Source organism: Argopecten irradians, chromosome 13 (assembly GCF_041381155.1).
Source record: "Argopecten irradians isolate NY chromosome 13, Ai_NY, whole genome shotgun sequence".
Classification (NCBI taxonomy): Eukaryota; Metazoa; Mollusca; class Bivalvia; order Pectinida; family Pectinidae; genus Argopecten; species Argopecten irradians.
Window position 1 is genome coordinate 27080093 of NC_091146.1, and position 25983 is coordinate 27106075.

Genomic DNA, 25983 nt, shown 5'->3' on the forward strand with positions numbered 1-25983 from the left:
TAATTTCAATTTTCATTTGAACACTTTATGTGGTTACTTTTTGGATGATACGATAAATGTTCATATATCATATATATACTCGTATATCGATTAAAATTGAAAGCGACCGCACGGTCTGGATAAATAGTTTGTTTTGTTTTATAATATCAAAAGTAAATTCTTTCTACCACATGTTGAAACGTTTTTACGGTATTGCAATAAATGTATCTCGATTTATTCGGTTAGCAACACACAACACAATGTTTGTAATGATCAAACATCGGTGTGTGTACGTATGTCAAGCATCATATCCTTGATGCTCTAATCAAGGATTTTTTAAATTGTAACGTAAAATTTCATTTTACAGTCACAAACTTTGCAATTCACAATGTATCAAAGATACAGACTACAGGAAAATGTGATCTTATTAAAGCTAATTCGTTGCTGAACTCCTCGACAAAAATCTGAAACTTTTATTTCTGTATGGATTTTCTTTCATAATTACACGAAGATACCTGCTATTAGAGCATAAAATAGAGTATTTGAAACATCGAATTTCACTCTTTTAGTTATATATATTAGAGCCAACGTTATTGTACGATTAACTTCACTCAAAAGTTATCATAAAAAAAATCTTTGATCGGCTTTTCCTGTGACCGTCGATGTAAGTGATAGCACATCAATTATAGTACAGCTATAAGCCACGGACTATTGTGACGTCACACGGTTTAGAGCTAGAAAATATGCATGATCGGGTGGTCAGAAAATTTGACCTCGATATCGGCGGTTTACAGGTTATTCCGGTCGCGCGCGGCACGGAGAGGTTTCTACACGGTCTGATAAAGCCATTTCTAGTATAAACTGAAATTATTATTTTTGACTGCACAAATTCTTTAAGTCTCTGGTTTAAATACTTGTAGATGACTTGTGTGCACATTCTGAAGATTACTATACATAACGTAACCACCCGCCCAGCCAATCCCGTACTTCGCTAAGATTTCAACCAATTTGCAACTCATAAAGAGATTATTTTTACGTCTACTAGCAACTTTCAATGTTAATGTTCCCTTTCAATATCTTTGTCTATAAAGTGTATACAATAATTATTGTCGGCCATTTTCTCGCTTCATGCTCCTACTAGTGCCGCCTTAATATAAGCGCCCCGTAAGTCGAGCCTCGTAAGTCAGGGCGCATCACGATTCCGTTAACCTTCTCCACCGTGTATAGGTCTAGTGTGAATTCCTGTCTAAACAGGATAATCACACTAGCAGACAAGGCGAGAACCTGTAAGTGCTGTGACCTGTCACTCAGAGAGGGAGGGAGAGAAAGAAAGAAAGAGAAAGGGAGAACTAAATATGTAGAAAAATGTTAATCGCTAAGATGAATACAAGTATGTGTTACTTTTTACTACAGTCTTTAGAAAGAATGCATAAATCATTGAAAAAAAGTAAGAAATCTACACGAAAGTTTTACCCTCATTAAATATACATAATTATCCACCAGCCTCCGCATCCAGGTGAAATTGTACAGGGTTACGTTGTTCATCGCGGTTCTCACAATTACGCTTTCGTCCCGCATTGCTTAACATTTTATAAGAAAACGAAATACATGACAATGCTATTTAATAATTTAAAAAAATAGAGAAACGTAGCAACAATCCCCTATCGCTGAAAATACGTTTTTGAAAATCACAGGTAGGTGTGTCGAGCTCCGTATACAAGCATTGATAGTGATGATTACGTCACGCACCAAATAAGTCTCGTTACCACAATACATGTCCTGACACCGAAATGCGGATATCTAGGTGTCCGGCAACTAATGACTCCGAGTGTCTTGAAAGGAGAACACACCTCATTTTATCGTGACACAAATTCTTTGATAGAAGAGTATATTTTTCCTTTAGCTAGATGACTCTATGTCATGGTACCATTTTCAATAATCTTTGTTGAAGTTAAAAGTTAATGGCTTAAGTTAACAAGCCGATTCCAAACAGTACATACAAATTAATGGTAACGGCCTTCTAGCATATAATAATACTTGACGAAAATAAAAGATCTGCGACTGCTTGACCCGCGGGCAATTTTCACGGGTCGCTGCGCATGTTACATGTCCCTGCGCGGTAGCAAGTCGGATACAATGGAGTTTGTTTTGACAGTGATTTTAGCATGAACTTGAATATATATTTCACTTTTCATAACGTAGACAAAACGTACAATACAGTGTATTTAATTAAATAAATGCATGTCAGTTTGCATCATGCGTATTGTAACTGTATTCAAGGGACGTGCATTTGATATTTATTTGTGTCTTCCCTGTACGATGCGACATATCATATAGAATTACCGTCGGTAGTAGATTTTGTAATGTTCATTTTGAATATATAGCACTTGTTCCAAAATATGCCTCAAATGATGTTGTGATATATATAAATCAGCCATTCAATAAATGTACACAATTTCGTTAATCAAAACAGATTCCACAATATGCATAACTTCGACAAATAATTTTGTTAATCAGCCATTCAAGAAATGTACACAATTTCGTTAATCAAAACAGATTACGTACGTTATCAGAAACATATCTATATATTATATTTATAACGTAATAATCAATAAACTTGAAATACACAATATGTTAAAAAACATCAAATCTTTGTACAGTGTAGTTAAACTATGACCGATTCCAAGGATTTAAACGTCCTTGCCGATTCCATCACAACCCTAATATGTAAGGAATTTTCAATAAAGTTATACAGTGAATGCAAACTTTGGAGAAAAAGAACTGTAAATATAGTAACTGAAAACTATATATATTCCATGCTCAGTTGCACAGCACATGCGATACGGTAGCGATACAGTGACAGCGATACCGCCAGTCGACTATATCTTGGAAGCCGTGCTCTCGTTATGGGTGAGTGGTCAACACACTAGCGAAGCTCGCCCGCCGGCTCACTGCGCTGTCGGCGTAGGGGGTCAATGAGAACAATAGGCAGTGGTATTTCCACAGAAAAAATAACGCTTTAAAAAAAAATAACGTTTCCAACGATACTCGTAACGTGGTCACGTAAATAATCACATGTTCTGTTGATGCTAACAAAGTTTCACATAAAAATCACGTAACGTTCTGGCAATAACATGGGAAACAAAATCATTAACAATCAGTGCTGACACTAACACGTGAAATGAAATGAATAACAATGCAAAATAAATAATAACATCAGCCACTAAATCTAACATCATTTAAAAAAGACAAACGCATGCAAAGATAGAGATAACACAGCAGTAAAAAGTATAACGTGTGCTAGAAAATAATAACATGCTTTTAGTTTAAGATAACTAAAATTTTGATAATAACAGTAAAACAGATATAACCAACATATATATTTAGAAAATCACGAATATGGTTAAAATAACAGTTTAAGAACGAAAATTAATTGAACAGGGCTACGATAATCTTTGTTTGTTATTTTATTGATTTTTATTTTCTGATATGCTCGAACGTCGGTGAAGACACCCCCTAAGAGGAATGAGTCAGATTTCGCCGAGACGAAGCACAGGCTCGTGTTACGTTGATATGGAGAAAACGACAGTTTTTATTTTATACCATGGAATATCAAACTTATATGCAATGAGAAATTGTACAATACAATCTTTTTAGAGTACATGTATATCTGTCTACTGCGTATGCATCGTAAAATTCTACAAAGTTGCATGAAAAATCACGATAACTGCAGGTACAGGTAGGCCTAACGTTATACGATGCACAGTCGATGTCGGGAACAGATCCGATTTGATGCATTCAACTCAAATATAAAAAAAAATGAATGCTATTGCCGAAACCTTTTGGACTAGAGATAGTCTTAAGTCTTCAAAGATCGCTTTTTTAATGAATAAGAAACAAAAAACACGAAAAAATCACGATAGCTGTTCGCAACCCAGTGGTACCGCGGTTTCATCGGTTTTCGACGGCGAAAGACCAAAATAGATTTTCTACACACAATGTCAAACATAGTCAATTCAAATCATTAATTATATGTTTCAGAAGCATGTTAATGATGTTTTTATTCAATATTTCATGAACTTCATCTACTAAACGAAGCATTGTATCCACAAACGCTGTAAGATTTACATTGTAGCCTACGTATGCCTACTATTTCTTTTTGTCAAAGTGACGTTTAAATAATGAAATGTTTCAAGATAAAGTAGCACTATTATTTTAAACTATGTTAAGCTGTATATGAGTGCAAATTGCCACCATAATACCACAAATGAATGCTTATTCAATCCTTCTAAACGTCAGCTTGCAAGGCCAAATCACCCGGGCTCATAGAGGACTAAACAAGTGACGTCATTGGAATGTTCGGGATGAAATCGTCAAATTTAGAAATGGTAATCAGAATAAAGAAATTAATCATTTATTTACTCATATCGCAATATTTCCATATCGCAACTGTTACAGGAAATCCTTATTACCTGTTATCGAGTTCTATGCATGATTAATCTCGATATTAGTGCTGAAAATATATGGTTTATTGATATTGTTCCGCTACTCTTGTTGAGTTTGAATTGGCCAATTCGAAGGGCGTCAGAACGGTTGATTTCAACCGGAATCAACACCGTAGTGATGAAGACCTTCCAAGTGAATTTTTTGTATCGGGGGAACAGGGACATCAAAAGTTGATTTTCTCAAAAAGTAAGAAAATAAAATAAATTAATTTTGCTGGAACACTAAAAAAAATCATTCTGATTTCGGAACAGTTGGAATCATGAAGATACCTCTAACAGTATTTTTATTATTATTAGTATGTATTATGTAAGTAATTATCTTGCATTTCAGTGCACATAGTTTTTTTTTAAATATTACTTGTAATAAATGTTTAATTTCGTAATATTTCGTGTAGTACTTTGCAACAGCGCTTTGTTAATACATTAGTCCTAAGTTTACTAAGATTCGTCTACCAAAGAAGGTTTCATGGATGAGATGGCCGCACTCATATTGCATAACCACGTTCATGTCCGGCCGTCAACCGCGTCTCAAAAAATCTTGTGGATTCCAGGGAAGATATTCCCTCTATGATAATCAGATAAAATGCCAGGAAAATTGGTTCGATGCAATCCTGCATCAACAAAAAACAAAAACTCCAACAACATCAGATCACTCCACTTAAGAAAGGACTTAGAGTAAGTTCATAGCAAGGTTTTGCCGTCAAAGCTTGGATGTCTACCGGGTCTGACATGACACCTTGTATGTCAATTTGACAGTACCGGCCCTAGAAACTTACCAGAAACAAGTCCTTGCGAAGATAGTCATAATACCTCTATGGCATTTTTTGTACAAATATTAGCTGTGCTTCCGAGCTAGAACTCCCAATTCCAATGCAGGCTTAGGAGCGAAAAAATGCCGAAGGAAAAATATATGATGGTGTTGAATTAAGAACAGATATGATGCAAACTAAATGCACCAAAGACATAAAGCCACCGTCAGTAAAACATGCATACGGCACCAAGGACTGGGTGAAAATAAATAGCAGCCATTGAGAACAAGAGAACTGTAAGTCTTCAAAGAGAAAGTATATATGGTCATTAAAACTAAGTGCAAAATGTGGAAATGATAGAGAGTATAATCAAGATTGGGAACCACATAATCTGAAAACTAACTTATTGATATTGTCATCTGGAACCTTGCCGAGTTTAGTTTAGGTTGACATCAATATGTGACAAAAAGTAGGACCGATAGTGTATCTGCTGATTATACTACAATTACTCTTGCGCGTGGTTATGGATAACTTGACAGTTTCATCGGAGTTACACTTTGAGAAGGTATTTGAAAGTAGGAAGCCGAAGTAAAAAGAAAGGATTGGTAGAAGATATCAATACCCTAGAATGTTGGAATTGGTGTTCCAGTTTCCTGCATGTTCAACCTAAGAGCTATTTCCAGCATTGGAAGTAATGGGCAGTGACAATATATCAGCTATAGGTGTACTGTCAAATGTCTAAACAGGAGAGGAGGCGCCAGACTGATCGCAGCAGAAGGGACAACGTACGAACTTGGTGTTATCCACAGATGAAAAGAGATTTGGCCAATCACTGCTGATTTGTGACTTTGGAGATGTTTCAATTGAGGACTCGATGAAGCACATCTGATGACGCCTGTAGAGTTGCAATACAGGGATTTAATCCAAGATCGTTCAAGGCATCTCATATATATCAACATTTTAACTTTTACTTCTCTTCCGGAATGAAATACTGAGAAAACTTTAATTCAAACGGCCATCTGGGATTTTAAAATGGCGGTCATTTTGAATTTTAAATAAGAATAAAATTATTTATGTATCAAACACTACAAAAACTATAAATACCCTCACTATATTTGCATGTGTTTATTTGCTTAAAGTAAGCTTAGCCATTAGATGTATTATATACAGATATATCTCGCAAAGTTGGCGGCCATCTTGAAATACAAAGTGGCGGTCTTTCTATATGAAGTTTTAAAATTCTTAGAATGTTCCTAATTGTCAAAAAGATGGGTGTAGACGTTTAAAATTTGGGTCTAGCTGGTATATAACGCGAGACATGGGTCGCAGAAGGTGGTTTTTGACGGCCATTTTGAAAAGCAATATGGCGGCCGCCAGGGGCCGTGATTTTTTGGCGTCTATTTTTTTCCTGAAACCTTATGTCCTAAAGATACGATATGCAAAGCTCCATGCTTTCTTCAAACTTTGAATGATTTTGCCAAAAAATCTACCTTAGCCGCTCCACTATAAGGATAGTTATGCTGCAATATGTTCTGTAATTCATGTGAACTTCAGAATTATATAGTTATACATTATCAATTATGAAAGAAAGGATGCAACGCTTAGTTCAAATATGTTTCCTAGAAGGTGTTCGTCTCCAAAATAAATACTCAAGTCGACCAAAATGCATTCTGGACCAAGGCATGGCATATCAACAAATCAATTAAAATCTCAATTGATTATATTTTGTTAAAATGTGGAATAAAATGTACACACCTTACGAGTTATGCATACAATTCAATCAGTGATTTTTCCTCATTTATTAAATGATCTCTATCTAGGACTTAAAATTAATAAATATATACTATTAGTTAAAGCAATGTATTCTAAAATGGTTGAAAATGGAAACGAGTTTATTACATGATAAAAGATAAACGTGTCTAATGTCTGCGAATGTTGTATCTTTGAGTGTAGGGAAATAATGTATATGTGATTTTAATAGGCCTAAAATATCAATCGACCGCGCCCCTCAACGAATGGAAAATAACTTCCGGTAAGATTTTTTATCAGGTCACATAATCTCTGAAACTTTGTTTTAATTGTTTGCTTCCGCAATGTCTGATATATTTCAGAAATCGGAGAATGCACAGAAGAGGACTTCTTTACGGTATACGATGGGTATCATTGTGCATGTAAAACTCTCAGACTTGCCATGCGTGTTATACATGAGACACTGGTTCACCTTCTGGGCTTTGTTCATACCCCCGCTATTCTTCCACATTTAACACCTTCCTGTTCGCGTGTTTTTGATGTGCTAAATAAGTGAGATTAACATTTGTTTTTGTATATCTTATTTCCCACACGTTGGGTGCATAGAACCATAAAGTGTTCATCATTGATTAGTATATCACCTGAATTTCATTTTACTAAATATAGTTTTCACCTTTGACCTTAATGGTAGTAAAGGTCAAAGGTCAAATATCACCAAAATCACCTTTTCATTGAAAAAATATTCAAATTTTTGCTTTTCTAGATCATTTAACGGGCGGAACAACAACACAATTTGTAAATTTGAGATTATCTGTGTGGCCTTCGAAGAAAATAGCAGCTCAAATGACAATAGTGGCAGCAAAATCATGTATTGATTAAGTTAATAGTTACATATAACAAAATAAAACATTGAATTTATTAAGATATGAGTATCTACGGTAATAAAAAAAATCAAAGTAGTATAAACATTATAATACATATATATAATATTGATGTTATCATATATGTACATCGGCAAAACACAAGGGAGGTCATTCTTATTCTTGCACACTACTCATTGTTTTGAAGGAAACGTTTGCATTTACTCCCAATTTCTCATGAACATGGAACATGAAAGATGGTGTAACATCTTCGTCATAAGACTTTGTTCCCATTCATATTACTGAGATGACATGTTTATTTTTACAAATCGATAAACACTGTAAACAGTATGTACATGTATATATTAAAACGGGATATTACTTTTGATATTAATTGAGAAGCAGAAGCAACACAAGTTTTGTTGTTAGACCATTTTAATCCCGTGGGAATGTTGGAGATCTATGGTTAAGATCAATTGTTATGTATATATATGCATGAGTAATCACTGTCATAACATTGCTGAATAGTATGTAGGCTTAACTCATACATGCTACTAGAGTTGATCCAGGATGACGGTATTTCCTGGTTTGTTTAGCCCACTATCTGATGATATTGAAATCACCTATCGTCCGCGGTCCGTCCGTCCTTCCTTTCACCCGTCCGTTAGTTAACAATTTTTGTTACAACTATTTCGCAGAAAGATCTAAGGGATCTTCTTTTTAAATTTCATATGTAGGTTCCCCTAGGGCCCTAGCTGTGCATATTGCAATTTGGGACCGAACGGTCAACAAGATGGCCGACCGGCCGCCAATCTTTGATTTTGATAGTTACAGTTCGAAAAGCGGCGAAAAGATCCCTCTGCCATATGTCAGACATAGACCATTCTTTTGTGGGCGGCAGGATCCATCTAGGAGCTATTGTTTCTTTGTGGGAAAGGAAGACACGTGATTAAACAGTACCGACATTCTGATAACCAGTACCTACATATATATCCTTAGTTGACATATTTGTGACCGACATGTTTCTTTTTATTGTGATAAGAGCGAGATGATGCACGACCAGAACGGTTTCAAACCGAACTCTTGCCGGATGCTCTACCAATTGAACTGCTTAGTTGTCGGCTATCGATCCGATCCAGAACCGTTACATTAGTATTATTCCCTTCCTTTTCACGCATCGCTCCCAAAGACTCAACACACAAACCGGGTTTTTTATATTCGCCTTATTAGATTCCGAGACACTCCAAACACTATCCTGATGCTCTACCAATTCAATTGAGCTAAATATATATATAAATATATATGTCTATTTCAAACAGATGAGCCGAAGCTCAAGAAAATAGAAACCTGGTAAAAAATGGGGGGAAAAACAAAATTACTCTGTGTTATAGATTAAACAGTTGTTTATTGCATGAATTATATATGATAAGCAACTAAGTCAAGTTCTGATTTTCTGTACATGTATGAATTTGACTCAAATTCAATTTAAATCACTACATTTACGAATTGATATCAATCAAGTGTTATATTTATCTAGATCCTAGAGAAAATCGTATGTTTTAGAAAATAGCCGCTGCCATATTGCCAGTTCCTTAGAGCTGTGTAAGCATTTATACATGTACATATATAAACATTAAATTGTTTTATTTACTGTAAACCGTTTTCATATGAATGCTGTCGATCATTTGTTAGAATGATCTTTGTAAATGATATATAATTATAAAGCAAATTCTTTATATATTTCATTACAGGCTGTTATTACAAAATCGATTTGTAATCTGTTTTCTATTTTTTTAAACTATGTAGCAGAGTCATCCATTATATTATCTCTGCCTTCCAACAGTCCTTCATTTTTCATTTGGTTGTGTAAAATAGTGGAAATGACAGATCTGACTCGTAATCAGTATGACGTATATGTTTATGGAGTTATGAACCATAAGACTACTAGTATATAATCTATATTTTACATATGGACCACAAGACTACTAGAATATATAATTTATATCACAACATTTTTTTTTCAAATCTAATAACTTTCAATTTTCCAATAATATTACAATATAAATAATATCTAATTTATCTTGAAAACAGCTTATATGTCTTCATCGGATTATAGGGTCTGATTTTGATACTAGAGTCAACATTTTAATGCAAACAAATTAAGAGAGCATTATAAGGTATATGTATATGTACAATGTATATACACATAATTAAAATGCACCGGTCGTCACTCACAATAAAGGCGATTTGAATTTACCGACCAAAACGTGCATTACAAATAGTTCGTATGTCAATCTATTACGAATAGTTCTATATTCATCCTATCCTAAGTCTATTTCAAAACGGATCCAGAACACCTGTTAATTTGTGAACGAGAACTACATGTACATGTACATTGTACGTTCAATAGAACTATGCCTATCACGACATATTCGTCTCAACTACGTACACTGTACAAGTACTACCTACGTGTGATGTACCTGCTACCACAAACATATATACATAGAAATTGGAAACTCATTATTTGTCTTTGTTGACAGGCAGAGGGACTACAGGTTTATAGGCATTTTGCCTTGGCTAACTACTTTTAAGTGTATTCTTTTAAACATGATATGTTTACATCAACACAATGTTTAAATGATTGATGTTATTATTATGATTTTTGAAATCAGGAAAATAAGCAATTTTATCAGGTTTTTCAAAAATCTGGCATTTAAAACCGAAAGTGTTTTTTTTTTATTAATAAATAAGTTAAATATTGTTTTTTTCTATCCAAAATCGTACTCAAACCATCTGCAAATTACTGAACTTTTACAACATATCAAAGCTATTCTTCTACATTCAACTATTTAAGAGTTTATCTAAAAACCCTTGAGCACATACAGAGGTACATCTGCCGATCGTTAAAAAGGGTGGAGGAGTTGCCAATCTCTATATATATATCTATCTGCTGCTACTAGTTCTGCTATTTAACACATTTTGAAGTAAACAATTTGAAATCCATCCGTTTCATAAAATGTTTGATGTTTGAACTGGTTTTAACGACGTCTAAATCTAACATTAAGTGTTTATGCTTCAAAAATTGATGATAGTTTATTATGCATCGTTTCTATGGACGCTCAAGGGACAATACTCTAGATCGATTTTCTATACATGTATAAAATTTTAAGTACTTTCACAGATGCCTTAAGGATTTTTTTCCAGTGGTAATAATAACCTATGATTCCATCAAAAAGGAGTTTCCGCGACCGCATTGTTGACCGTCCGAGGACAGAATCACCGTAATCTCGCATTAAGCATCCCATAATGCCATATCGTTCAGGAGACAGCGAGGAGATATGATAGAAATTTACAAAATAACCAACGGAATGTACGATCGTGAAGCTACGGGATTTTTGAAGATATGATAAGATGTTTCGTCGTGGTCCGGAAATAGAAGAAATTCTTTAAAAGTATACCCTAAACAATGTAACACTGTAAAGAGAAAAAACACGTTTTCACTACGTACTGCAGCGGTGTGGAACAACTTACCAGATAATGTTGTTTAAGAACTTAAATTGTTTTAAAAATGACCTGGATAGACATTGGAAAAATTTCGATCTATTTTATGATTCCAAGGCCAATTGACAACCTGAGGTGATATTACAATCGATAACTGTATTCATAAAGTATGTACAAAATTTGAGTCTGGTGTAGAGGATATATTATCCTGTACCACAAATCTGTCATTAAATGTCATTAAATAATATGAATGCTATGCTATTTTCAGATCTCACACTAGCAAATTACATCGAGTATTTTGAGTACTTTCGTTAAATTCTATATCTGTTATCTTCAGCAGCATTATATATATTTCGATATAATTTAGATAAACAATCATCCAATGTGCTTCTCCAGGATCACGATCATGACGTTACGATAAACGTAAATGAAACGTAACGTCATAATGTTACACATTTGTAAATAACGTCGTGATTTTTCGTTTGAGTAGGGTAAAGTAAAATCGCGATAATTTCGTTTCAAGATAACCAATTTTTTAAATCTAAAGCTGATTTTTAAAGGATTTTTTTTCTGTGGCATTAAGTCACTGTAATGTCATGAAGTTATAATATAAATTGATACATGTATATATTCCAGCTCTGAATACATAAAAACGCTAATTATTAACGAAAAACATCGCATGTGTTTTTCATATGAGACAATGTTTTATAAAATGATAAAATAAAGACATATGGAAAACAACTTTTTCATGCTGGGAATCTAAGCTTTTCATTGATATATGTCATAACAACACTGCGATATTTATATTCATTCTCCGAGCGGTTTATTCACGAATATCGTTGGCAAATTTAACGGCATTTTCGGCACTTTTTAACAGACGGAAACTTACAGCGGACTAATTTATTCTACTTGTGAAATGTATATGAACATAAAAAAGAGAAATCACTGATTCCGTTGATATAAATATTTCGTTTCTACGAGGAATATAAAGATTGATCTGATGCCTTCGAACTTGGTTGATAACGTTATCAAAGTCATATCGGTACAAATGTACTGATGCGAACGGGAAGGTGTTAAGTAAGAAATTACTTTTAAACGGGTAGAAAGTATCAAAGACAGAGTTTTAAATGAAACAAAGATATTTTTCTAAAACTTATGCATTTGCCGTTTAGTACATGTTCAACTTATTACAAGTAAAGTGCTTATTGTTACAAATGTTTAATATCTTTACATTAGTCTATTACCATGGTTAAAATAATGATGTCTTCATATATGCCTGTCTGATGAAAGCATTATCTAAAATCACTCACGCTTTATATCAATCCTTGTCGAATTCAGAAAGAAAAGGCAATTATACTCTTAAAGCGAACAAAATGCATCCTGGACCAAGGCAAGACCTAACAACAAATCAAGCAAAATATAATTTCTTCATTTTTATAATCTAACTTATTTCAGTAGAAATAGCAAATAGTACATAAAAAAATATATAAAAGATACATTTCTTATCAAATGGAATATACACATATTATGAGGTACTGCTATTTTAAATGATTATTAGTATTTATAATTCATATTTTCAGATTCCAATTATTAATCAAAACCAAACATACAGTTATGTCAGATTACCGTTAATCGGTTGTAAATCTATGATAAGCAAAGTTGGTATGTTCCATATAAGTGTATGGGATATAAAATGTGTTTGCTTTTTAATTAAACCTCATGTTTTCGAGAAAAGGACAAAAGATTGTTATTCCTCTTTCATTGGGCATTTCCAGGAATATGCATTTATATAAAGTCGTTTATACATGTGTAAAAATCTAAATAACTATACAGTACAACGGCTAGTAGATTTTTCTTTCATGTAAATATATTTTTTCTTATTAGTTTTAATTATTATCTTTATTATATAGATTTAAAAAAAATGATTAACGTTTTCCATATCAATGTATTTTAATCACCATATATTTATCTATAATTGTTTCGTCTCTACTACCATAGATTAATTCATGCACATATCCGGATTGCCATACGGTTCAAACCAGCCTCATTCTAAAAATTAGTTGATTGATATAACTTCCGGTAAATTACTTCCGGTTCATTATCATGTGCTTCGTGTTTCCAGAGCAGCCAACAGAACCGTATGACTCTCCAATTTTAAACAAGTTTTCGGTAGTGGAAGTATATATTATATGTAAGTGCGGAGTAGTAGTAGTGACTTATGTTTTTGACCTATATGTCTTTGTCTTGTCATATTCGTATGTGTTATGTTTTACACATGTCTTAAACTCAAGAGAGAAAAGATGTTTTTTTCATACTTAAGGGACAAGAAATATAATATTTACTGTCTGCAACACACACATTTTACTAGTGAAATAGAAGACATTATAAGAAGTGAATGGGGGTACGATACTTTTTTCAGTTCTTTTTCGTCAAATTATCGTGGAGTCGCCATTCTTTTGAATAACAATTTTGAATGTAAAGTTTATAAGGAAAAGAAGGATCTAAATAGTAATTTCCTTGCAATTGATGTAGACATTGAAGGTTCGAGAACTAATATAATAACTATTCATGGTCCGAATCAAGATAACCCAGATTTTTTATAATCTTGTCACTGACACTATAGAAAATTTTGGTAATGATAACATTATTGTTTGCGGAGATTTTAATTTAGTACTTGATCCTCAGTTAGATTATGATGACACGTACCAGAATATTAATAATATGGCAGCTAGGGAAAAAGTCTTGGAAATTATTGTCACCTATAACTTGATAGATATTTACAGGGAACACCATCCTGATAGTAGGAGATACACTTGGCGTAGAAACAATCCAATAAAACAGGCTAGACTAGATTTTTTTTTCTATTATCTATAAACTTGCTGTCAGGTATCAATAAGTCTACTATATAGCCCAGTTACCGTTCGGATCATTCTGCCACTGTTATAAAATTTAAACTAAATGATTTTAAAAGAGGTAGGAGTCTTTGGAAACTAAACAATACCCTATTACTAGATCTTGAATATATAGATGTAGTAAAAAAATGCATTGAAAACACTAAACTACAATATGCATTGCCTGTATATAATTTAGACTCTCTTTCTGATATACCCAATCATATTATTCAGCTTACTATCGATGACCATTTTTTTTTAGAAACCTTACTCATGGAAATACGAGGAAAATCAATATCTTACGCATCTTACAAGAAAAAAACAAAATAACCTATTAGAAGAAAATCTTAAGAAAACTATAGAAACTCATGAAGACAATACAGATCCAGATCAGGTTAAATTGGAAGAAAAGAAAAGGGAATTAGAGGCATTACGTATACGAAAAGTTAAGGGAAGTATTGTTAGGACGAGAGCAAAATGGATCGAAGAGGAAGAAAAGCCTACATCATACTTTTTTAATCTTGAAATTGAAATTTTACCTAAAAAATAATCCCAAAAATACAGAAGGAGAATGGTGACATAATCACAAACCAAAATTATATTTTATTTGAAGTTCAATCTTTTTACACTGATTTATATAGCTTTAGAGAAGTGAACAATATTAATTTAGATCAATATCTCAATGGTTGTGAGGTTCCCAAATTAAGTAATTTTGAGTCAGAAAGGTTAGAAGGTTACATAACTATGGATGAAGCAAGTAGCATTTTGAAAAGTATGAAAAATAATAAAAGCCCAGGCTCTGATGGCTTCACAGTAGAATTTTTTAAAATGTTTTGGAAATATGTAGGAGAGTTCATTGTAAGATCAATTGATTTTAGTTTCTCGACAGGTCAATTTTCTATAACACAAATACAAGGCATCATTACATGTCTACCAAAGGGGGATAAACCACGCCACTTTTTTAAAAAAACTGGAGGACCAATTACTCTTTCAAATACTGTTTATAAAATTGCATCTGGTGTTATTTCTCACAGAATTCGGTCGGTGCTAGATAAATTAATAAATGAAGATCAGACAGGCTTCTTACCAGGACGCTATATTGGAGAAAATATTTGAACGTTTTATGATGTTATGTGTTATGTAGAAGATCTAAACATTCCAGGTATGATACTCTTGATAGACTTCGAAAAAGCCTTTGATTCTGTTTCTTGGGGATTTATTGATAATGTGTTAATTTTTTTTCAATTTTTGGGGTTGGTATTAGAAAATGGGTGCAAACACTATATAATAATGTATCGTCTTTTGTAAATCAAGGTGGGAATCTTTCCGTGCCGCCGTCCCTATCAATCGTGGTTGTCGTCAGGAGATCCGATCGCCCCATACATTTTTGTTCTTTTGTGTAGAAATACTAGCTGCTAGAATTAGGTCAAATATCGAAATAAAAAGTAGATCCATATATATAATGTAGACATCTTGAACGTACAAATACGCTGATGACACAGGTCTAATACTAGATGGTTCAGAGATAGTCCTTAAGGGAATCAATAAATGAAGTAAACAATTTTGCTAAAATATCAGGATTAAATGTCAACACCAGTAAAACACAGGTAGTATGGATAGGAAGCAAAAAGTACAGTGAGGAAAAGTTTTTTTCCAGAATATAATCTTTTATGGGGTAGAACCAAATTCACTTTTTTGGGAATTGATTTTTCGGTCAATTTAAGCGAGATTCCAAAAATGAATTTTGATAAAAAAATTGTAAAATTAAAGTCAATACTTAACATGTGGAATAAACGCAGACTAACTCCAATAGGAAGAATCAACATAATTAAATCTTTACTTATTTCTCAGCTGAATTACTTATTTATCACCTTACCAAATCCATCAGACAAGCTTCTTTCAAATTTAAATTCTCTCTTATTTGAATTTCTATGAGGTAGTAAATCTCATAAAATTAAAAAAAAATGTCATTATTCAGAACTATAAGGATGGGGGACTGAAAATGATAGATGTGCAAACCTTCATAGACTCTTTAAAAATAGGGTGGATAAGGAGAACTTTTTCTTTCATACCTACGGGTGTAATACTGGCTGGTCTAATGCAATACACTCATGCCGCCTGAGGCTGTATTGCATGGCTACCCATGTAATAAAGCAACCTAGTCTGACGTCACGGCTTTAATTTTTTTTTTTTTTTTTTTGGTCAACAAAATATCTATTTCGTCTGTTAAATTTTAACATTTATTTTACAAAACTTGACTGGTTTTACTATAAAAAAAAATGTAAGCAACGGAATTTTGTTGAAAATATAATGTAATTTTTCATGTATGAAAAATTGACTTTCAGCTGTGGATTTCTTCAAATGTATTTCAAAATGGCGGGATATTATAGTTGTAAAATTGCAATAAAACGTCGAGGTATGAAAGAAAAATACTCTTTCATAAGTGGATATGAAGGATAGGGATATTCTACCCTCGGGATCACAAAATGTTTTAAAACCCTCGGCAAGCATCGGATTTTACTTCATTTTGTGACCCTCGGGTAGAATATCCCTATCCTTCATATCCACATATGAAAGAGTCTTATAGTATTCTTCAGGAAAGTGGAAATCACTTTCTACATTTATTATATAAATATTGAGAAAATGTGGAAATATGGGAATGAATATATTAAACATTGCCTAATCAACTGCCAAAACATGTTTTGGAAAGATGTTCTCCAATGTGTATTTAAGTTGAATAATTCCCCAATATCAATCAAGTCTAGATATAAACAAGAAACCAAGATATTGAAAACAATATTAGGTATAATGCTGATATTAAAGTTGGAAAATAAATGTGTATTTTAACAAAACTGGTTCAATTCTGGTGTAATTACCCTCAATGACCTTATTAAGAATCCTGACAGCTTAACTTTTTTCACTTTTAACGAGTTTTTAAATATTTTTAACATTCATACTAATTTTCTACAGTTTCAAGGTCTTGTTTCTGCAGCCAAGAATTTCCTTCGAAAAATTGATGTACAATTGCATTTGGAGATACTCCCTCTACCCATTATACCACTTGAATTTCAGATTTTTTTAAGAGTCAAAAGGGGTCTAAAGATTTTTATAACTGTTTGATTATTCCCGCTGTTACACCAACAGGTACAAGGAAGTGGAACCTTGAATTTGACTATGATAAAAAGAAATGGGAAAAAATATATAAACTCCCTTTTACCATGAAAAAAAGTTTAAAACTTCAGTAGTTGCAAGTACGAATTATAAATAATATTCTAGTGACAAATAACTTTATTTATAAGATTAATTTGCACCCTAGTCCAATTTGTACATGTTGTAACAGGAAAAGAGAAACAATAGTACATTGTCTTTGGGAATGTACTGAAGTCCAAGCACTATTTGAGAATTTTGATTATTTACTTGAAATCCTGTTTATTCCCTTCTTAATGAATAAAGACACTCTACTATTTGGAGTAATTTCACCACAAGCTAATGTGGCTGATAATGAAATCTTATTGATTATTAAGCACTATATTTATAAAACAAAATGTCTCCATAAAACACTTAACATCAATGCACTTGTAAATGTTATAAAAGATCACTACAGTATCCAGAAAATATATAGTTTTTAATAAAAGCGATTCTTTTCAAATGAAATTTGAAAATGATTGGAAAAAATGGTTGCCATTGTTAGGAATATGACATCTACAAGTTTTAATGTCTGTATGTTTGTTCGTTCATGTTTTCTGTTTTATTTACTCTTCCTGTTCATATCATTATGATGGTGTCAATAGATGTTGTATACCGGTACTCTTGTTTTGTTTACCTGTCTCTGGTCTTCAAATTTTTGTTTTTGTTTTTATTTGTATCGTTATCTACCATTAATCTGTTATAATAAGATGTATGAATGTGCAGGCTGAGTGTGTGTATGTGTGTTCACTTTGCAATGTTATTTTTTGTATGTAATTCTATATATGTACAATCTTAATATATATGTAAAAAAATCTTTTGAAAAATAAAACAATTATAAAAAAAAAAAAAAAAATCTAAATACCCCCAAAACATTTATTTATGCCATTGCATTTCTTCATGTATGGCATATGGTTTTCGAACAAATGCTTTGAAAACCAGAAAACAACTAACTTTTTTTTTCAAAATTTCTTCCAAAATTGGCAATTTCTGGGATCAATCCCAATTGTATGTAGGTCCCAAAAGTGTTTCTGCAAACACTATTTTCGGGATTGATCCAAAAGTTTCCAGGTAACAACAGTATTTCTGCCACCGAAATGATTTTTGGGATTGACCCTGAAAAAATGTGTCGATACAATACAACCAATAAAAAATTTCTCAAAATTATTTCTTGGAGGCAGAATATGGATTAATATGGATGGGTTCTTTGCTTGTACAAGATGTTTCAGTTCTTCTATGTTCGCTTTAAATCCGCGTATGTTCCATTGTATGATTGTATTGGTCGTATGTTTCTGCTAAAACGTCCACGGGACCGATCCCAAAAATGTTCTTCAACTCAACTTCTCTGCTTGCTTCCAAATAGAAATTTTTCAATGTCTTGATGTCATATGCTTTCCTAGGATGTTTTTTTTCTAAATCTTCTGTCATTATAACCACCCCTCCCCTCAATAAAGATAAGTCCGGCGAACTCCACCTGAACTACTTGACAAATTTTGATAGAATTAGTAGTTTTGTACCCAGAACCCTGACATAAACAGGAGTTGAGTAAAATATTATCTAGAGTTCTCCGATATGTCCCCTATTAATTGAGTTTATATATTAGCGGGAGTATACCGTATTAGTCATCTATCCTGGCGACATTTCTACATGTATACATTTTTCCTTAGAATTTATTCCATTATTTTAGACCATATTCAAACTAGTGATATTTTGTAAGATTACATATTACTTGAGGTACATTTGATCATATCTAACAAAGTTGATAAAAATGGTATGTGCAGGTATTAGTGGTGATTTTAAGATAGCTGTGTTCTAAATAATAAAAAAATGAGTTTTGTGAAGCTGGCTCGATATACGACATTCGACATTCAACATTCAAACATCGTTGGCCACCAAGCGGAATTTTGAAAGTTGCGCAGCTCGACATACGACATTCAACATTCAAAACAAATAACCGGCCAACGAGAACATAATTTGAATGTTTATGCAGCTCGACTTACGACATTCAACATTCAAAATTTGAATGTTGTGCAGCTCGACATACGACATTCAACATTCAGAACTTGTGTATAACTGACAAACGAACGGACTTTTGGATGTTTTGCAGCTCGATATTCGACATTAAACATTCAGAACTTGTGTATAAATGACTAACAAACGGACTTTTGAATGTTGTGCAGCTCGACAATCGACATTCAACATTCGTAAGTTATATATTACTGACTTACGAACGGATTGTTTGAATGTTGTGCAGTTCGACATACGACATTCAACATTCAGAACTTGTGCATAACTGAATAACGAACGGGCATTAGTCGTACCGCAAGACATTCGACATTCAACATTTAAAACCAATAACTGGCTAATGAGAACAGAATTTGAATGTTGTGCAGCTCGACATACGACATTCAACATTCAGATCATATGTATAACTGACAAACGAACGGACTTTTGAATGTTTTGCACCTCGACATTCGACATTCAACATTCAGAACTTGTGTATAACTGACTAAAGAACGGACTTTTGAATGTTGTGTAGCTCGACGTTCGACATTCAACATTCAGAACTTATGCATAACTGTCAAACAAACAGACTTTTGAATGTTGTGCGGCTTGACATTCAACATTCAACATTCAACATTCAGAACTTGTGCATAACTGACTAACGAATGGACTTTTGAAAGCTGTGCAACTCAACTTTCGACATTTAACAATCAGACCTTATGTATAACTCACTAACGAACAGACTTTTGAATGTTGTGCAGTTCGACGTTCGACATTCAGCATTCAGATCCAATAACTGGCTAACGAGAACATAATTTGAATGCTGTGAAGCTCGACATATGCATACGACATTCAACATTCAGAACTTGTGTATAACTGACCAAAGAACGGACTTTTGAATGTTGTGCAGCTCGACAATCGACATTCAACATTCGTTAGTTATATATTACTGACTAACGAACGGATTTTTGAATGTTGTGCAGTTCGACATACGATATTCAACATTCAGAACTTGTGCATAACTGACAAACGAATAAACTTTTGAAAGTTGTGCAACTCAACTTTCGACATTTAACAATCCGAACTTATGTATAACTCACTAACGAACAGACTTTTGAATGTTGTGCAGCTCGACATTCGACATTCAACATTCAGATCCAATAACTGGCTAACGAGAACAGAATTTGAATGTTGTGCAGCTCGACATTCGACATTCAACATTCAGACCTTATGTATAACTGACAAACGGACGGACTTTTGAATGTTGTGTAGCTCGACATTCGTCATTCAACACTCAGAAAATGTGCATAAACCCTTGCATTGCTTGATAATGTTATTTATACTAAAATAATAAGCATTAATTGGTTAAAAATAATCAATGATAGAATTTGGTAGAAAAATGAAACAGAAAGAAAAAATATGTTTCTGTCCTGTGAATTTTCTGAATTTAACATTTGGATTATCTCCCTTGGCTGTGATTAAGTTTATAATCATCTCCCTTGCCTGGAACTCTCCATTCATGAAAAAACAAAAGGCGATCTGTTTACTGAACAGCATGTTTTAAGCCTGCTCATAGTTGCTGTAAACTATTTTTTTAGCCTTAATATGCATGAAGAATTTGAGAGGAAGTGACAGCAATATTTTGGTAAGATTCTTTATCTTGCAAGTGCTTTAATGAGACATAATTTGAATAAATTCCAACATAAAATCAATTAATATTCTTAATTATTCTATTGCTTGTACCAGTGGTGTTTTTGCAATTGAAAACATTTCTAGTAACCTAGGTCTAACAGTTATTTATGTTATCTAGAATAATCTAGGTTTTTAGTCATTAAAAATACATACTAATTTTTTGTATTTCAGGATTTTTGAGAAATGAAAATGAAAACAGGCAATGGTGGTTAGTAGAACTTTTTAGTCTAAAGGTAAGTAGACAATTAAATAATTAATATCTTGTTTGATTGATTCCATTCATGTTTCTCAGTTCCTGTACATTCCTTTTAGTACTGTACATTTTTTCATTACTGTTAATTCTTTAGTGTTAAATGAATTATTTATTTGTGTATATGAATGTCCGTGTTGACATTTCCATGTAGCCTCGTTTTCTTTTAGTACTGTATAGTTATATCTTACTGTTAATTCTTTAGGGTTACATGAATTATTTATTATGTGTATGAATGCACTACATCTTCTTTATAGAAATATTGACATACTGGTGTATTTGGATGTAGTGTCAGACACAACAAAAATGATTTAAAGTACTCCAATAGGTTAATGATTGTTCTCTTAAAAATAATAATTGATATTTTGACATTTTAAATTTCAATTTCTAAAGGCATTGACACCCCAGTGCTGCGGCAACATTATACATGTATAATTTATATCATTTATTGTTCAATCATCAAATGTACACAAATGGGTGTGTGTATGTTTATGTAATGTATCTTTGACCATTCGTAAAAACTTTTCTGTCTCTAATTCTGATTATATTAAACTAAATTAAAATGTTGACTCGTGCTGTCTACTCCAACATTATCTATATCATTTAATTTTTCAAATATACAGTTTGATTTTGAAAACATTTAGAATAAAATTTGAACTTTTTTTTCTATTTTTAATTCTAGAATGACATCTGCATTAATAGACTCAGTGGATCCGGTATTGCTGAATGACCAAATGTCAAGATGAGATATTTCCACTAAATGCCAGTGCGAGACCTATAGTTATTGTACATACCATCGAAGTGGAGTTCTGTTTAGCAAACAGTATATCAATCATTCTTTCACCGAGCCATATACATGAAGCTGTAGAATATTAATTGTAAATTGACCAAGACAGTTTGGTGAAGTGTATGATATCAAAAGGCAAAAGCGATATTTAATAATTCTGATCAATTAATCAGCTTGAAGTGACTGAGTGTAAGATGTAATTTCAGGTTTGCTACGGATACTTTCACAAATGAAGTGATATGGATAAAGTATTTTAGCTGATTTTTTTTAATGAGGACACGAAATGTTGTGAAAGGTTAAATGAATATATTTCAATCTTGTCAAGGTATTTTGAATGGTGGCATACAAGTTTAAAGTGTGATGACTAATGAGGGCATTTGTTTGTAGTGTGATTACTGATGATATCATATTTTATAGATTTACAGTTTTAGGATTGATGAAGGCATTATCTTATAAATTTACATTAAGCGGACTAATGAGGACATTATCTTATAAATTTATAGTATGAGGACTAATCAGGACATTATCTTCTAAATTTACAATATAAGGACTGATGAGAACATTATCTTATTGATATAGAGTTTTAGGACTGATGATGGCAACATCTTATAAATATACAGTTAGAGGACTGATGATGTCATAAATTTACAGTGTTTGGACTTATGAGGACATCATCTTATACATATACAGTTTGAGGACTGGTGATGTCATAAAATTACAGTTTGAGGACCGATGAGGGCATCATTCTATAAATTTACCGTAAGAGGACTTATAAGGGCATTATCTTTTTTTTACAGATTTAGGACTGTTGAGGGCATTATCTTAAAAAGTTTAAGTAAGTGAAATGATGAGGGCATAAATTAAAAGTGTGAGGACTGATGAGGACATTATCTTTTAAGTTTGCAGCTAGGAGTGGTGAGGGCAATGTATATTCGATATTCTGTGACTTTGTGAGTGAGCATACTGTTATAGTTTGGCATGGTAGGGGATAAAGTATAATGATTATTACCCTGTCTTGTGTCTCTGTCATATTGGATATTTTATGAATTCCAGTATGAAAATTAAAAAAGAAAAAGATATTAATGTACAGGTATTTCATCATAGATATGGTCACTTCACTATTCTAATAGCATCTGGTTATAGTAAGCGACCGTGTTTTTAATTTATTCCAGCGGATTAAAAGTTCACAAAATAATTCCTATTTAGGCTGTTTTGTCTCTATAGCTGTTCCCCCCTCATATCCATATATATATATATATATATATTATATTATATGTATGGTTTGGTGAAAGGAATTAACTGTATTTTTGGTGTCAAGTAATGTCACGGTTCACATATTATAGTGACAATACAATTATTTTTTATTTGAAAGAGGAGGCAGTAGAAATATAATAAGAAGTTGCTAAGGAAAAAATAGTGTTGCTAGGGACATGTTCAATGGCAAATGGTCCTAAAATCTTTCTTTTTATATAATTTATTTATTTTAAGCAAACTCAATAAGCTTCCAGCAGTGATATTTATTTTTTGAATGAAACAAATACAACATTGAAAGAATAATAAAGAGAAATGACTCTATATTCTAGTAAAAATGTGTAAAAATGACCTAATTTTAGTCATCCAATAAGAAAACAGATTAATTTTTCAACCCATTTTTATTTTTCTTTCATTACTCAAACATCCATAAATGATCTTCAGTAATATAAATTGCATGGCAAATGCACAGATTTTCCATATTTATTCATTATTTTTTTGGAAATCAGGGATGTGACTATGTACTGTTACCATAGCAACAATCCTATAATTTTGGATGTTTTAATGATGATTTATTTTTAATCAATATACTTCATATTATGAATATATATTGTTTTCATACTAATGTCACTTTTATAAATGCTTGAATTTTCCATACAAATATCCTTCGTTTTCAACATTTTTCCAATTATGCGACCTTGTTGCCATGGCAATCAATTTTCCATTCGAATCAGTAAAAATGGCCTTCCAAACAACTTAATTCTCTATGGAATTTGTTTCTTTGCCAAAGGGGGTATTTTAAAGTATATATTTTGAATTTCTATTTTTTTCACTTTCCACCTAAATCTTGATGCTTATTGGCACGGCCTCTTAAAGATTTTATACAATTTGCTCCCTATGACCTTGAATGAAAGTCAAGGTCATCCATTTGAACAAACTCAGCCCTTCATCCAAGCGATCTACATGTGGGACAGTTGCCAGGTACTGGCCTCTGGTCGGTGGGTTTTTCCCCGGAGACTCGGCCTTCGGCTTTCCACCATTATTTCTTTATGACTGGCTATTAATAGGACGTTCAAGTAATCAAACCAAATGAAGAATCCGGAGAAAAACAACTGACCTAGCTACTAATATACAATATTGATTGTGTCCGTTGAATTTTTTAGCAACTTAAAGATGTTCATCTTCAAGATTATCCAAAACACAAACTGGGTGATCAGGTGGTGTAGTGGTAACGCTACTCCCCTAGATACCCTAGCTGGCCGGACATAGAAATGTAAGGGATCACCTGGACGATCACATGGGTTTTCTTTTGATACTCCCACTATATAAATCCTCACGCTCTTATTACATCCGGATATTTTGTGTATCTATATAGTCACCGAGTAATCGAGTAATGTCAATTTCATTGAAAGATAAATTTTGAATGACTTTTTCTCTCTAACAATAAAGAAGAGGGTTTTATAAAGAGAAAAAAAAATCCTACTAAATGTACTAATAAAGTGGACATGCTGTAGTATATCAAAACATTTTTTTTTTAAAGTTATGTAAAGGTTATATTCTACATGCTTAGTGTCATTACCAAATTTCATTGATGTTTGTTATTTTGTTATGCATTCTTATGTTTGGTACTATGCGATTATTTCACACAGTTGTCTTTCACTGAGGATGGTGGATTTCAGATGTAGTTTGCATGTGTGTCTGTTTTGTGACCCAAGCGTAAGTGTATAATTATCTGTTAATATGAGAACTTGTTTGACTATCTTTCTTTGTTGATACATCTTGTTTTTGTGTTTCAGAAATAAATTGAATAATATTAAAGGTTGATATGTGTCAAATAACCATTGAATTTCCCATTTCTTAGATATCGATCTCAATGTCATCTGCATCAAACAAATAACCAGACAGCAGAAATACACTATAATATGATAGTGAATAATAATAGTGCTGTATAATCATTTCAAAGACAGCCCGTACACTGTTAGCTCTAGTATGTATTTATAATACGTGGTCATCTGTATGACGGATGCGACAGAATACCAGAATACACGTGTTACAAGTCATCGATTTATCGATTCATAAACCTTGTCACCTAACCTGAAGTAACTGTTCAGGAATAAAAAACACACGTTAAAAATATACTAACCGAATTTGGATTTGCTCCGTGCTCCAGCATCACCTTAACGATATCTACGTTTCCAGAAGATATTGCGTAATCCATGGCCTGAAATTATACAATGTTTTATGACTTAATGGTATGTTATTGATATTAATTTATTTAGATTTGGTTTATCTTATTTCCTTAACTATATTATAAACATATATTAGTGTATGATAAGTAAAAATCGTCACAGTTTTGCATAAATATACATGTCTTACCATATCATATGACACGTATGCTATTGATATTACCAGGACTATATATTTTTAAGCATTGATGTTACTATTTTGCAACTTTATCGGGATATGAAAGAAAGTCTACTTGGCGGATTCTAACAAAAGTTTGCAAACAAAATTTAGTTTATACCATGATGAAGTTTAAATTATAGTAACATCAATTATTGTACTTAATTTTCCAGACT

The 25983-nt window shown here is 32.7% G+C and overlaps 2 protein-coding genes and 1 long non-coding RNA gene across 6 annotated transcripts in view; 2 read left to right on the forward strand and 1 right to left on the reverse strand.

Annotated features, from left to right (window-relative positions):
• Window positions 1–25983, forward strand: part of LOC138306001 (cyclin-dependent kinase 4 inhibitor B-like) — a 637657-nt gene that overhangs the window by 457174 nt on the left and 154500 nt on the right. The window lies entirely within an intron of this gene.
• LOC138306541 (putative ankyrin repeat protein RF_0950) overlaps window positions 1–25983 on the reverse strand; it is a 53731-nt gene that overhangs the window by 12564 nt on the left and 15184 nt on the right. The window contains exon 5 of the mRNA XM_069246990.1: window positions 25548–25625. Coding sequence (XP_069103091.1) covers window positions 25548–25625 — 78 coding nt within the window. The remainder of the gene's footprint in view (window positions 1–25547; window positions 25626–25983) is intronic.
• Window positions 13443–22687, forward strand: LOC138305570 (uncharacterized). The gene is made up of 3 exons (XR_011205721.1): window positions 13443–13534; window positions 21288–21349; window positions 22049–22687. It is a non-coding gene; the product is annotated as an uncharacterized lncRNA (long non-coding RNA).